Raw genomic sequence first — 12,071 nt, 5'->3', positions numbered from 1 at the left:
AAACCCTTGTTGAGAACAATTTGTACACCAAGACTAAACAGCAATTGAAGTGTGTATGTGTGTGGGGTGGGGAGGGTGAGAGTGAGGGGGTGTTGCTTAGGTTGTTGGTGAGAAGATAGAGAAGGAAAAATTCAAGTAAATGGAAGAAGAATGTAGGACCTGAGGGGTCTGACGACTTTAGGAAAGAAGAAGAATGTAGGATCTGAGGGGTCTGATAGGCCATCTTTCAATGGCCTATTGTCACATAAGAAGGCATGACCCTTTCCCTGAGCCACTCTTACAAGAGTGGGTCTTAGGACCATAGATGGGTCTTGAAAATTAAGGAGAATAAGGTAAGTGGAGAGGCAAATGGAAGGGGGGAGGGAGGAGAAAAGTAGACCATACAAAAGACAAAACTGAAATTATTCGTGATTCTTTAGGACCCTGGAGCAAACCAGACAGAAAGATTAAGGAGGCTGAGATCAGATAGTGGGGGGGCCTAAAAGCCAACTGGCTATAGTGATGTGCATTCTATATATACAGATTCACAAATGTGCATATATACATATATATGGAGACATTCAGGAGTTAATTGGAGTAAGTATCCAGGTATGCAGTGTGTGTTGCCTACACTTGGGAATGACAGTAGAAATGTAAAAGAAGGGATGGTTGGGGAAAAAAAAAAAAATTGAAGAACATCAATGGACAGATGTCAACAAAAAGAAGGAAGAATCAAGAATGACTGGACTATTTTAAGACAAACTAATTAGGAAAATAAAGTCATTGTCATTTCCCCCAGCATCTTCAATACCCACACTTCCTTGTACTTCCAGTTCATTTAATTTCCAGTCCCAGCCTTATATGAACTTGAAGACTGTCAGTCCTCATTATCTCCCTTGCCTCTTCCCGTCAGCATGCATGACAGTGTGCAAAGGCACCCACTCACCACCTCTGCTTTAGCCATAATGAACTTCCCACGGTCCCTTACATTCACCATGAACATTTTTACTTTCTCAAGTTCCTTATGCTTCCTTACTCATTTTCTTCCTGAAAACTTACTACTCAACTTTCTGAATATAGTTTAAGCTTTGCCTCCTCTGAAACTTCTCAGAATGGTCAGTCATTTCTTCCTTTGTATTCTAGGAGTGTTTTGTACCTGCTTCCACTGTAACACCTAACAAGGTGAATTTTCATTGTATGTTTTTGTATCAGTCTTCTGCTCCATGAACTAGCTTTTTAAGAGTGGGAACCTAGCTGGGCATGGTGGTTCACACCTGTAATCCTAGCACTTTGGGAGGCTGAGGCAGGCTGATTGCCTGAGCTTGGATGTTTGAAACCATCTGGACAACATGGTGAAACCCTGTCTCTACTAAAATACAAAAAAATTAGCTGGGCATGGTGGCGCACGCCTGTAATCCCAGCTACTCGGAAGGCTGAGGCAGGAGAATCCCTTGAGCCCAGGTGGTGGAGGTTGCAGTGAGCCAAGATCATGCCACTGCACTCCAGCCTGGGCGACAGAGTAATACTCTGTCTTAAAAAAAAAAAAGAGTGGGAAGTGGTATTTATTTATCTTTGTATCCAGAAATGTAGAGCAGAGGCTGGCATATAATAAGTGATTCAGCAAATGTTTTGTTTCAGCTTCCAAGGTATTGAACTTGGCACTTCGTTTATGGGCAATGTATCCATAGAGATCTAAAAATTCAAAATCATTTCTCCTAAAGGTACAAAGCTGTCACGGATGCCTGTTCTCTTCAGCCAGATATTGACTTATTACCATTTGGAGATCAAACTGAAATTGGAGAGAGGGTGAGCTATAAATAATTTCATTAAGCAATAAACAAAAATCTAGAAAAGTCTTCTGGTTGTCTTTAATCATTAATAGAGAATCATGAAATTTGAGAGCCTAGGAGCTGTATGTTGTCCCGAGTGACAAGTTCCAGAAAACCAAGGACAGGAGTCCTTTGATGCCACTCTTTCTTACGTATTAATATTTATTGAGTAATCACTGTATACTTAACATGGTACTAGTCACTTAAGAGTTCTCGAGAAAAAGTGAAGCATAGTTCCTGGCTTCGACCAAATGCATTTTTGCTTACGTGGAGCTTGCTGTAATGGGTTTGAAAACTAAGATTACTTTCGATAACTTCTCTCAATCTTGTTAAACATCTGTTTATTCGTATTAAAGTGCTCTTTTCTCTTTGTGTAACCATGTTTTGCATTGATGTCATATTATTCAGACAAGCTGAGAAATATACCTATAATCTTTAGAACAACAATGTCTATAATGTTTTAATCGTTGTCAGTCCTGGGCACAAACTTTATATGCATTATCTACTTTCACAACAAATCTGTGTTATGGGTGCTATCGTTATCTGCATATGAAGCTGCAAAAATCAAGGCTGAGAGAGGTTAAGGAACTTACACAGTTGCCAAGGTAGTAGTGTAGCCAGGATTAGTCTGGCTCTGTGGCCTTTGTTCTTAATGACTGTTCTTTTTTGCTACATACCGCAGTGTGTATTAGAATAAACTTAAGTTCTGGGAGCCTCAGTTTCCACATGTATAAAATTAAAACAATACCTACATCTTGGAATTGCTATAAAGAATAAGATAAATTCTAAAATGTAAAGCCATTTACACAAGTCTGGCACACACTAAGAGGTCAATTAATACTAGTTTTTTTATAAAAAATGTGTAAGTGGTACTTTATTATGAAAGCATACTCTTGACGATAGTATTGTTTCACATAACTCATAATATCAAATTTGGGTTGTATGTTAAGTAAACTACAGACACAACTCAGGAAACAAGAAAAAATCTTGGAATTGCTTGCATTTCCTAGAAAGTGTTTTGGTTATTAATGCTTCTGTACAGCAGAGATCTCTATTAGAGTGAAAGGAGGATTAGCCATATCAGCCTGAAGCCATCTTGATTAATTTGAGAATTGTTGGCCAGTAGACAGTTTTCATGTTTTCTTACCAACGTTACTACAATTTAATTAACAAGTTACTATCAATTTAAGATTTTTTTAAAAGACGTTTGTATTTTAAGGTCATATTACCAAGAGATCATTTACTAATATAAAAAATGGGTTTTTGGGGGTGTCTCTTCTCTAGGGCATCAACCTGAGTGGGGGACAGAGGCAGAGAATCTGTGTGGCACGGGCACTATATCAAAACACCAACATTGTCTTTTTGGTAAGAATATGGCCTTCCCTTTTATTTCTATTTCATTCTTCCATCTGGACAAACGAGTCTTTAAAAAGATAAGACAAGGCTGGGCACGGTGGCTCACACCTGTAATCCCAGCACTTTGGGAGGCCGAGGCGGGCGGATCACGAGGTCAGGGGGTCGAGACCATCCTTGCTAACACGGTGAAACCCCGTCTCTACTAAAAATACAAAAAAATTAGCCAAGCGTGGTAGCGGGTGCCTGTAGTCCCAGCTACTTGGGAGGCTGAGGCAGAAGAATGGCGTGAACACAGGAAGCAGAGCTTGCAGTGAGCCGAGATCATGCTACTGCACTCCAGCCTGGGCGATAGAGTGAGACTCCCTCTCAAAATAGTTTAACTTGTGAAATCATAAAGTATATAGAGGAAATAAATCCTTGCAGTACAGATCAGTAGATCAGCAGAAGAGCAACATATCTTGAGAGTTGGGAGGATCCAGATTGGTGTCCACGAGACTGAGATGCCCTAGTGGTTGTTTATCCGCGTTTCCTAACCAGGTGAGGATTTGGATGGTATTGGATGAATGAGGCAGGATCATAAGTCCTCTTATTTATATTTGATGGCAAAGAAAAAAAAGCCAGAAAATATACTCTTGGTAGGCATAGGGCTAAGTAAGCCTAGTACCCCATTCCAGTGCTGTGCAACTCGGACTGTGGATAAGCCCTATCTGTGATGCTCCTTACAACTGTAGAAATCTGGTTCTGCTCTAGACCTGTGGCATAATCTGTAAAGGTAGAATCTAAAATTTATGTCTTTAAAAACTCCATGAATGATTTTCATGATATCCATCTTGGACTAATAATTCATTTCTCCCTGTGGATCTAGAAATACAATTTGATGGTTATGTTGATTACAATTTTGCTCTATTTTGGTCTCTCCAGCAGGAGGTACCTAAAATAGCTTACATGTAGACAATGGGGAGGTGCTGGCAGAGTATGTAAATGCATCCCTGCCTTCTCCTTCTGCACAATTATTAACCACTTATAAATCCGGTTCCCAGCACATTTTTAGAGTCTTCACTGCGTCTAATCTCTAGAGCCTCTTCAAAAAGTATGTTGGTTTTGGAGTTTTCCACTGAATTTGAATCTGTTATTGGGGATGGTAGAAGAATTTGGACATACTAATTCATCTCCCTAAGAATACCTATCTCCAAAGTTATTCCCCCAAAACACCTCAAAACACCATGCAAGCCATTGCAGGATCTAACAGTAGCCTATGTAATTGTACTTTTTTTTTTTTGGAGATGGACTCTGCCTCTGTTGCCCAGGCTGGACTGCAGTGGCGCTATCTCAGCTCACTGCAACCTCCACCTCGCAAGTTCAAGTAATTCTCCCACCTTAGCCTCCTGAGTAGCTGGGATTACAGGTGCATGTCACCAAACTTGGCTATTTTTTTTTAATTTTTAGTAGAGACAGGGTTTCACCATGTTGGTCAGGCTGGTCTCGAACTCCTGACCCCAAGTCATCTGCCCACTTCGGCCTCCCAAAGTGCTGGGATTGCAGGTGTGAGCCACCGTGCCTGGCCATAAATACTTTTTACAATAATGGATGGATCCACAACTAGAAATTACTTCTTGAACCTTGGGATCAATTACTGACTGAGCCTGAGGAACTGCCTTGGAAATCTGAAAGGGACTGCGGTCCCTTGGGTGTGGCTTTCTTCCTCGGTTCATTTTACTGCCTGCTGCGATTCAACGACTCCAACCCACTTCAATTCTAGAATCATGGAAATCAAAGAAGTTGTCGGGCTAAATAATTGTCAATTCTCACCTTTTCATTACAGGATGACTTTTAGCATCAACTCTAACGGCTTCTTGATGACTCTCCCTGAAGATACATTGCTTACCTTTAAGGCAGCTTTTCCTGGTTGGACAGTATATAAATTTCCTGTTACTGCTATAAAAAATTGCCATAATCGGTGACTTAATCAATGCAGATTTATTATTTTATCTTATAGTTCTATAGATTAGAAGTCCATCAAAGTGTCAGCAGGGCTGTGTTCCCTTCTGGGGAAGGGAACAGTCAATATCCTTGCTTTTTCCAGCATTTACAAGCTGCCTACATTCTTTGTCTCATGCCTGCCTTCCTCCACCTTTGAAGCAAGTAACATGATGTCTCTCTAACTATTTTTACATAGTCACGTCTTCCTCTCTTCACAGCGGGGAGAGTTTTCTGCTTTTAAGGATGCATATAGTTAGTTTAAGCCTGTCTGGATAATCTCCTCATCTCAAGGTCTTTAGTCTTAATTACATCTGCAAAATCCTGCTGGACATATAAGGAAACACAGCCACAGGTTCTGGGGATTAGGACCTGGGCATCTTTGGAGTCCATTATTCTTCCTACCACAGACAGCTCTTCTTATTGGAAAGTTATTATGATATTGAGATCTGCTTTTGAGTACTGTCTGTTCAGCCTGCACTCTATTTCTGTAGCAAAATATATATATAAATATATATAATATATATTATATATTATATGTTATATATATTTTAATATATATAATATATATTTTAACATTCTAATATTAGTGTCATAACTTGTCTAAATTTACATTTCTCTAGGCCAAGCAAGCATAGTATTTTCAATTCTTCCACAAATAACATATTTTGTATAACTTTTCTTAATCCCTGATGTATAGTGTTTATAAGTGTCCCTTTGAAAAAATCTGTGCTAGATGCACACTGATCAGCTCAGATAGCCTTAAAACCATTGGATCTTATGATCTTGGTCTTATTACTCCATTGCAACCTACTGAAAAACATTTTAGCGGCAATGGAATGCTGTTGATGTGTTTTAAAAATTCCTCAAAAATAATAATATCTCACACTTCCATTGTTTAAAAATTCACAAGGTACAGTATTATCCCATTTGATTCTCATCACAGTGCTGAGAGAGGGTAGATGGTATCCTCAAACTAAATGCGGAAACTTATCCAAGGACTGATGGCTAATGAATTACAGAGTCTGGGCTAGAAATGCATGTCTTTTGAGTATTGGCTTTCTAATCAGCAAAGATTCTCTGGTATTTTCTGAAATTATTGCTGTATTTTCCTTTTCTCTCCTTTTTTTTACCCTTTCTTCTTCACTCGCTCACTCCCTGTTATCCTTTTTTTATTCCTTCCTCCCTTTCTTCTTTCCTCCTTTCTATCTGTTAATATTCAGTGAATATCCCCAATGCCATCTATTGTGCTGGGTAAAGAAAATAGAATTGAGAAAAAGGCATTACTTATATCTTTAAGAATTTTACTTGTACATGTCACTTGAATAGTTTCACATTTTGCTCTAAATAAACTTTTATCATGTTAGCCTTGACGCAGTATACATGTTAGATGAAAATGTCTTAATTATGTATCAAAAATATTATTTTTGGAAACTTCACTGTGCAAGTGTGCTGTATCAATGAATATATTAAATTATTTCCAAAAATACATCCGTACAAAGAATATACTATTTAAGCACATTTATTGAATATACAAGAGAATGTATTAATGAAGACTGTACATATGTATATTAGAATAAATAATATAAGCTTGAGAACAAAGAATTGACCATTCATCGAATTGGCCATTCAGCAAATTATCTTGCTTTCTTTAAAGGAAGTATTTCCCCATAATCTTATTTTATACATTGAATCTGGAGACGTGATTCTCAAGCCATTAAGCCTCAATTTTTATTAAGTTGTATAAAAGGTTGTATTTGACAGAAAACACTATGAATCCCCACCATGTGGGGCATGACATATAAATGATATGGCATATAAATGATAGTTCTGTGACCTAGGCATGATTCTAAGTACTTTATACACATTAGCTCACTTAATTCTCATAATAACTCTCTTAGGTTTGACATTATTGCTGTTATTACTATTATTATTGTTACTACTGCTATTCACAGATGAACGTACTGAGGCTTTGGGGGATAACTTATCCAATATCACACAGATAGTAACAGTGAAGCAGGGATAGAAAGTCAGGTGGCCGGATTCCAGAGCTTGTGTTCTCAGTCACCACACTCTTCCTTATTAAGAGATGCTTGGAAGATGCTAAGCTCTCACTGTGATACATTGAAGGGGTAAGCACAATATTAATCCACCATGGCTTTTGTTTATAAGAAAATAATAATAAAACAACACTTTTGAAATGATTTACAGACTTTTACTACATTATTTTGTGGCATCTTTGCAGTAATCCAAGGTGCTTTCTGTCAGGCCTCTATTTTACAAAAGAAGTGACTGAGTTTGAAACATTGGCCAGCCTCCAAGAGTGGTCATAACTACAATGTGGACCTTTTAATTTAGAGATAATATACTTTCAATCATGCCCTACTAACTTCTCACATGTAAAATCAGAATTTAGGCTGGGTGCGGTAGCGCATGCCTGTAATCCTAGCACTTTGGGAGGCTGAGGCAGGCAGATCAGTTGAGATCAGGAGTTTGAAACCAGCCTGGCCAACATGATGAAACCCCATCTCTACTAAAAATACAAAAAAATTAGCCAGGCATGGTGGCATGTTCCTGTAATCCCAGTAAGTTGGAAAACTGAGGCAGAAGAATTGCTTGAACCCAAGAGGCAGAGGTTGCAGTGAGCCGAGATCATGCCATTGCACTCCAACCTGGGTGACAGAGCGAGACTCCATCTCAAAATAAATAAATAAATAAATAAATAAATAAGAATTTTATGGACAGTCAAATTGAGTTATTACAAAATTTTATTTTTAATTCATGTCTTATTTTTACTGTGAAAAATTCCCAGGAAGAATCATTTGGGATAGTTTGGTCTACATCACAGATTATTCTTGGAGTTTTAATGGAATCAGAAGCAGAAAGTTATTTCAAAGGCAATCAGATTCCTCCTGTGAAAATCTGCTTTTCTAAAACCAATAATTTGCTGATATCAAGATTTGCTAAATCTTGATAATTATTATTATTATTTTTTTTTTTTTGAGACGGCGTCTTGCTCTGTCGCCCAGGCTGGAGTGCAGTGGCGCGATCTCGGCTCACTGCAAGCTCCGCCTCCCGGGTTCACGCCATTCTCCTGCCTCAGCCTCCTGAGTAGCTGGGACTACAGGCACCCGCCACCGCGCCCGGCTAATTTTTTGTATTTTTAGTAGAGACGGGGTTTCACCATGGTCTCCATCTCCTGACCTTGTGATCCGCCCGCCTCGGCCTCCCAAAGTGCTGGGATTACAGGCGTGAGTCACCGCGCCCGGCCAAATCTTGATAATTATATCCTTGCTGCATTGTTGGTGATGGAAATGGAGACACTTTTGTCAGTGTAATCCTGATATTTTTCCATTGCTGTGGAGATACCACTTTCTATTGGTACTTTGACTTTCATTTTTAAGTAATTGCAAAGTTACATTATAACACCTATTTTTAAAAATTTTTATGTATTAGTGGTAGAATTTTCTATCAGTTATCAAAATCTAATAATTTTAAAATTCAAGTAAGAATATTTTTTTCTTGTTATTAAAAGGAGCTAAATGACAAATAAGGAGCTAGTGGCTGTGATGATTTTGAAAAGCAACTCACCGGGCAGTTGAAAGCCAGTTCCTATACAAAGTACTTATTGTAACATTTCAGAAATAATTGATGTGCATTAAGATGATCCAGAGGGTCTGACAGATTTGAAATATTTCCCATGTCATCCAAAGAAATTTCAGGACAATCAAGATAATTGTGTTTTTTCTATAAAAGACATTTGAGGACACTGATTATATCACCCATTTATTCACAATTACAATATCCAGCAGACTGATTTTTTAAAGGCTCTTATAATTCTTAATCACCCTTTAACTATCAAAATGCTTTGTTACTATTTCTTTTGCATAAGGCTTCTCCTAAATGCTTTAATAAGGCCACATTGCTTATAGTTTCTAGCTATACACACAAATCGATGGAAAGTTGAAAAATTACTGAGCTAATCATATGACAACCTATCATGATTATGCATAAATTTATTCTAACTGCCAAACTTCAGTTTCTATCTAAATAGAAATTACTTTTTGTTTCATTATTCAGATTATTAAGCAATGCAATCTATCTGTAGAGAGACTATGATTGTGCTCAATTGAAAATTTTGCAGAATTGTAATTTCTAAATATCTCAACATGTAGCCTGTGGGTAGTAGCATGAGAAACTAGCTACTTCTTTCTTGGGCCCATAAGACAAAGTAGAAGTTTGTTTGCATATGACATATTGGAGAAGCAACAAAGAAAGAAGGGTAATGAAGAAGACATTTATGAACTTTTTTTCCCCACTGTTTTGATAACTCTTCCCAGTTCTTTACCTGAAACCTCCACCATTCTTTACTGCTTTTTCCCTTCAATGCTCCCTCAGTTTCCTTCATTCCCTGCCATCCCTGGTCCTTCTAAGGGGTGATTATATTTCTGTTGCAACCTCCTCCCTTCAGGTCACTTTGCTTTCTAATTCATAGTTTTGAGGATACATTCCAGTTTTCTTCAGTTGTTTCTAGCTGTCCTCTTTTAAAGATCCAAAAAGGTGAAACATGTAGTTTGATGCTCTATATAATATTTTAGGAATGAACTATATATGAAAATAATTTATAGTGATATCATCAACAAAAAAAGAAAATTAATGTAATTTCTTAAATTATTTTCTAAATATCTTAATCACTTGGTGGATGAAAACATTCTCCCTAGAACAATTGTCGTCAGGTAAGTGTTAGGCATGCTATTCTTATATATAATAATAATAATAATAGCTAACAATGTCAATTATATACCCAGTACCATACTAAGCATTTCATGTATATTACCTCATTTAATTCTGAAAATATCCCCATTAAGTAAGTCCTGTTGTGATCCAGTTAACATTTTCTTTTTTCTTTCTTTTGAGACAGAGTCTCGCTCTATCACCAGGCTGGAGTGCAGTGGCGTAATCTCAGCTCACTGCAACCTCTTCCTCCTGGGTTCAGTGGATTCTCTGGTCTCATCCTCCCAAGTAGCTGTGATTACAAGCCCACGCCACCATGCCCGGCTAATTTTTGTGTTTTTAGTAGAGACAGGGCTTCACCATGTTGGCCAGGCTGTTCTCAAACTCCGGACCTCAGGTGATCTGCCTGCCTTGGCCTCCCAAAGTGCTGGGATTAGAGGCGTGAGCCACTGTGCCCAGCCCAATTAACATTTTCTATACCTATTTTTATTATCTAGAATTCAAGTACAATTATCTTTTCATTCTTTGTTTTGCTCTATTATTGTAGATTGCTGAGTAATACGGTTTTTAACTTGCAGATTCAATAAGAATTCAAAACATTTTAAATAGTGTTATTTACTTTTAAAATAATTATACAAAGTCTGTTTTTCTTTTCACCTGCAGGCACCTCTAACTTTATTTCATTGTTTGTTTGTTTTTCTCCTATCTCTTTTTTATTTTATTTTAATTTTTATTTTAGGTTGAGAGGTACATGTGCAGGTTTGTTATATAAATTGTGTGTCATGGGGGTTTGGTGTACAGATTATTTTGTCACCCAGGTAATAAGCATGGTACCTGACAGGTAGTTTTTCTTTATCCTTTAAATAAATAAGATCCTGGGGATGATTTGCCCTTAGTTATTTGCATTACTACTTTCGAGAGGAATTGAGTTATGTAAAAAGTATAGAAAACGTCCATCTTTCCTTCATTTTACTGGTTGCAGGATGACCCATTCTCAGCCCTGGACATTCACTTGAGTGATCACCTAATGCAGGAGGGGATTTTGAAATTCCTGCAAGATGACAAAAGGACACTTGTTCTTGTGACTCACAAATTACAGTATCTGACGCATGCTGACTGGGTAAGAGTTTAGAAGAGAATTTTGCTCGTTTTTATATTATAGTCATATAAATGAATAGAGAGAGTAAAAACTGCTTTCTGAAATAAAGGTAGTTCATTTTGCCAACCAAGGCTTTTTGTCACATTTCTGGAAATACTCGCTTTCCTTAGATCATAGCCATGAAAGATGGAAGTGTCCTAAGAGAGGGAACCTTGAAGGACATTCAAACCAAAGATGTTGAGCTGTATGAACACTGGAAAACACTTATGAATCGGCAAGATCAAGAATTAGAAAAGGTAAGTGCTCATAGTTCAGAAGAGTTCAGAGTCCAGTTCAGAAGAGTTAGAAATTTACTAAGAATTACTAAGAATGCTATTTTTAAAATTACCATTTAATGCTTGGTAATATGGCCTTTATCTGAAATCCAAAGCAATTGTATCTTTACATATTATTAATGAACAGGCTACTTTGAACCTATGAAATTCTAATGCTATCTTTGGATGAGGCGCTGTCAGGTTTTGAGAGAGTGTTTGTTTGAATTTCAACCATAGTGCAATTATATGTGTGTTTAAAACTTAGACAAACTACTTACTGAAGCATGGCATTTCCTTATTTTTGCTTCTTTATATCTCATTCTTCTCATCTGTAAAATTAGAATATTTTCATTAACCACTTACAAATAGAGGGTCATGGAAAGTCAAAAGCCAAGGTGATCTGGAAGGAAGAGCTCTGAGTAGTGGGCAAAGTTGTAAGGCATGTCTGGGATAAGGCTTCTGGGGTGAAAGAAGGTAATCAGAAGGAAATAAAAATAAAATTTTACATTTGTACTTTTTTTTTAAAGTCCACAAAGCCCTTTTCACACGATCTGTTTTAATTTTCACAAACTCCTGACAAATAAGCAAAGAAAATATTATCTTACTTAGATAGATGAGAAAGCTGAGGCTCAGAGAAGTTAAGTAACTTGCCTAAAGTTGTACAATGTATATAATAAGTGGTACCAATGGGATTTAAACATAAGTGTGTATCCACTGTAATTGCACCATAATGTTATGGATGATATAAGTATAACATTGAATGAGGTGATCACAGAGTTGGAT

At 37.4% G+C, this 12,071-nt stretch overlaps 1 protein-coding gene across 1 annotated transcript in view; it reads left to right on the top strand.

Annotated features, from left to right (window-relative positions):
• ABCC9 (ATP-binding cassette, sub-family C (CFTR/MRP), member 9) overlaps nucleotides 1–12,071 on the top strand; it is a 144,882-nt gene that overhangs the window by 79,390 nt on the left and 53,421 nt on the right. The window contains exons 21-24 of the mRNA XM_011955729.1: nucleotides 1,701–1,785; nucleotides 3,093–3,173; nucleotides 10,858–10,995; nucleotides 11,145–11,270. Coding sequence (XP_011811119.1) covers nucleotides 1,701–1,785; nucleotides 3,093–3,173; nucleotides 10,858–10,995; nucleotides 11,145–11,270 — 430 coding nt within the window. The remainder of the gene's footprint in view (nucleotides 1–1,700; nucleotides 1,786–3,092; nucleotides 3,174–10,857; nucleotides 10,996–11,144; nucleotides 11,271–12,071) is intronic.

Source organism: Colobus angolensis, unplaced genomic scaffold (genome assembly GCF_000951035.1).
Source record: "Colobus angolensis palliatus isolate OR3802 unplaced genomic scaffold, Cang.pa_1.0 Scaffold11, whole genome shotgun sequence".
Classification (NCBI taxonomy): Eukaryota; Metazoa; Chordata; class Mammalia; order Primates; family Cercopithecidae; genus Colobus; species Colobus angolensis.
The sequence above is the reverse complement of the archived record's forward strand: the minus strand, read 5'-3'. Positions and strand labels throughout refer to the sequence as shown.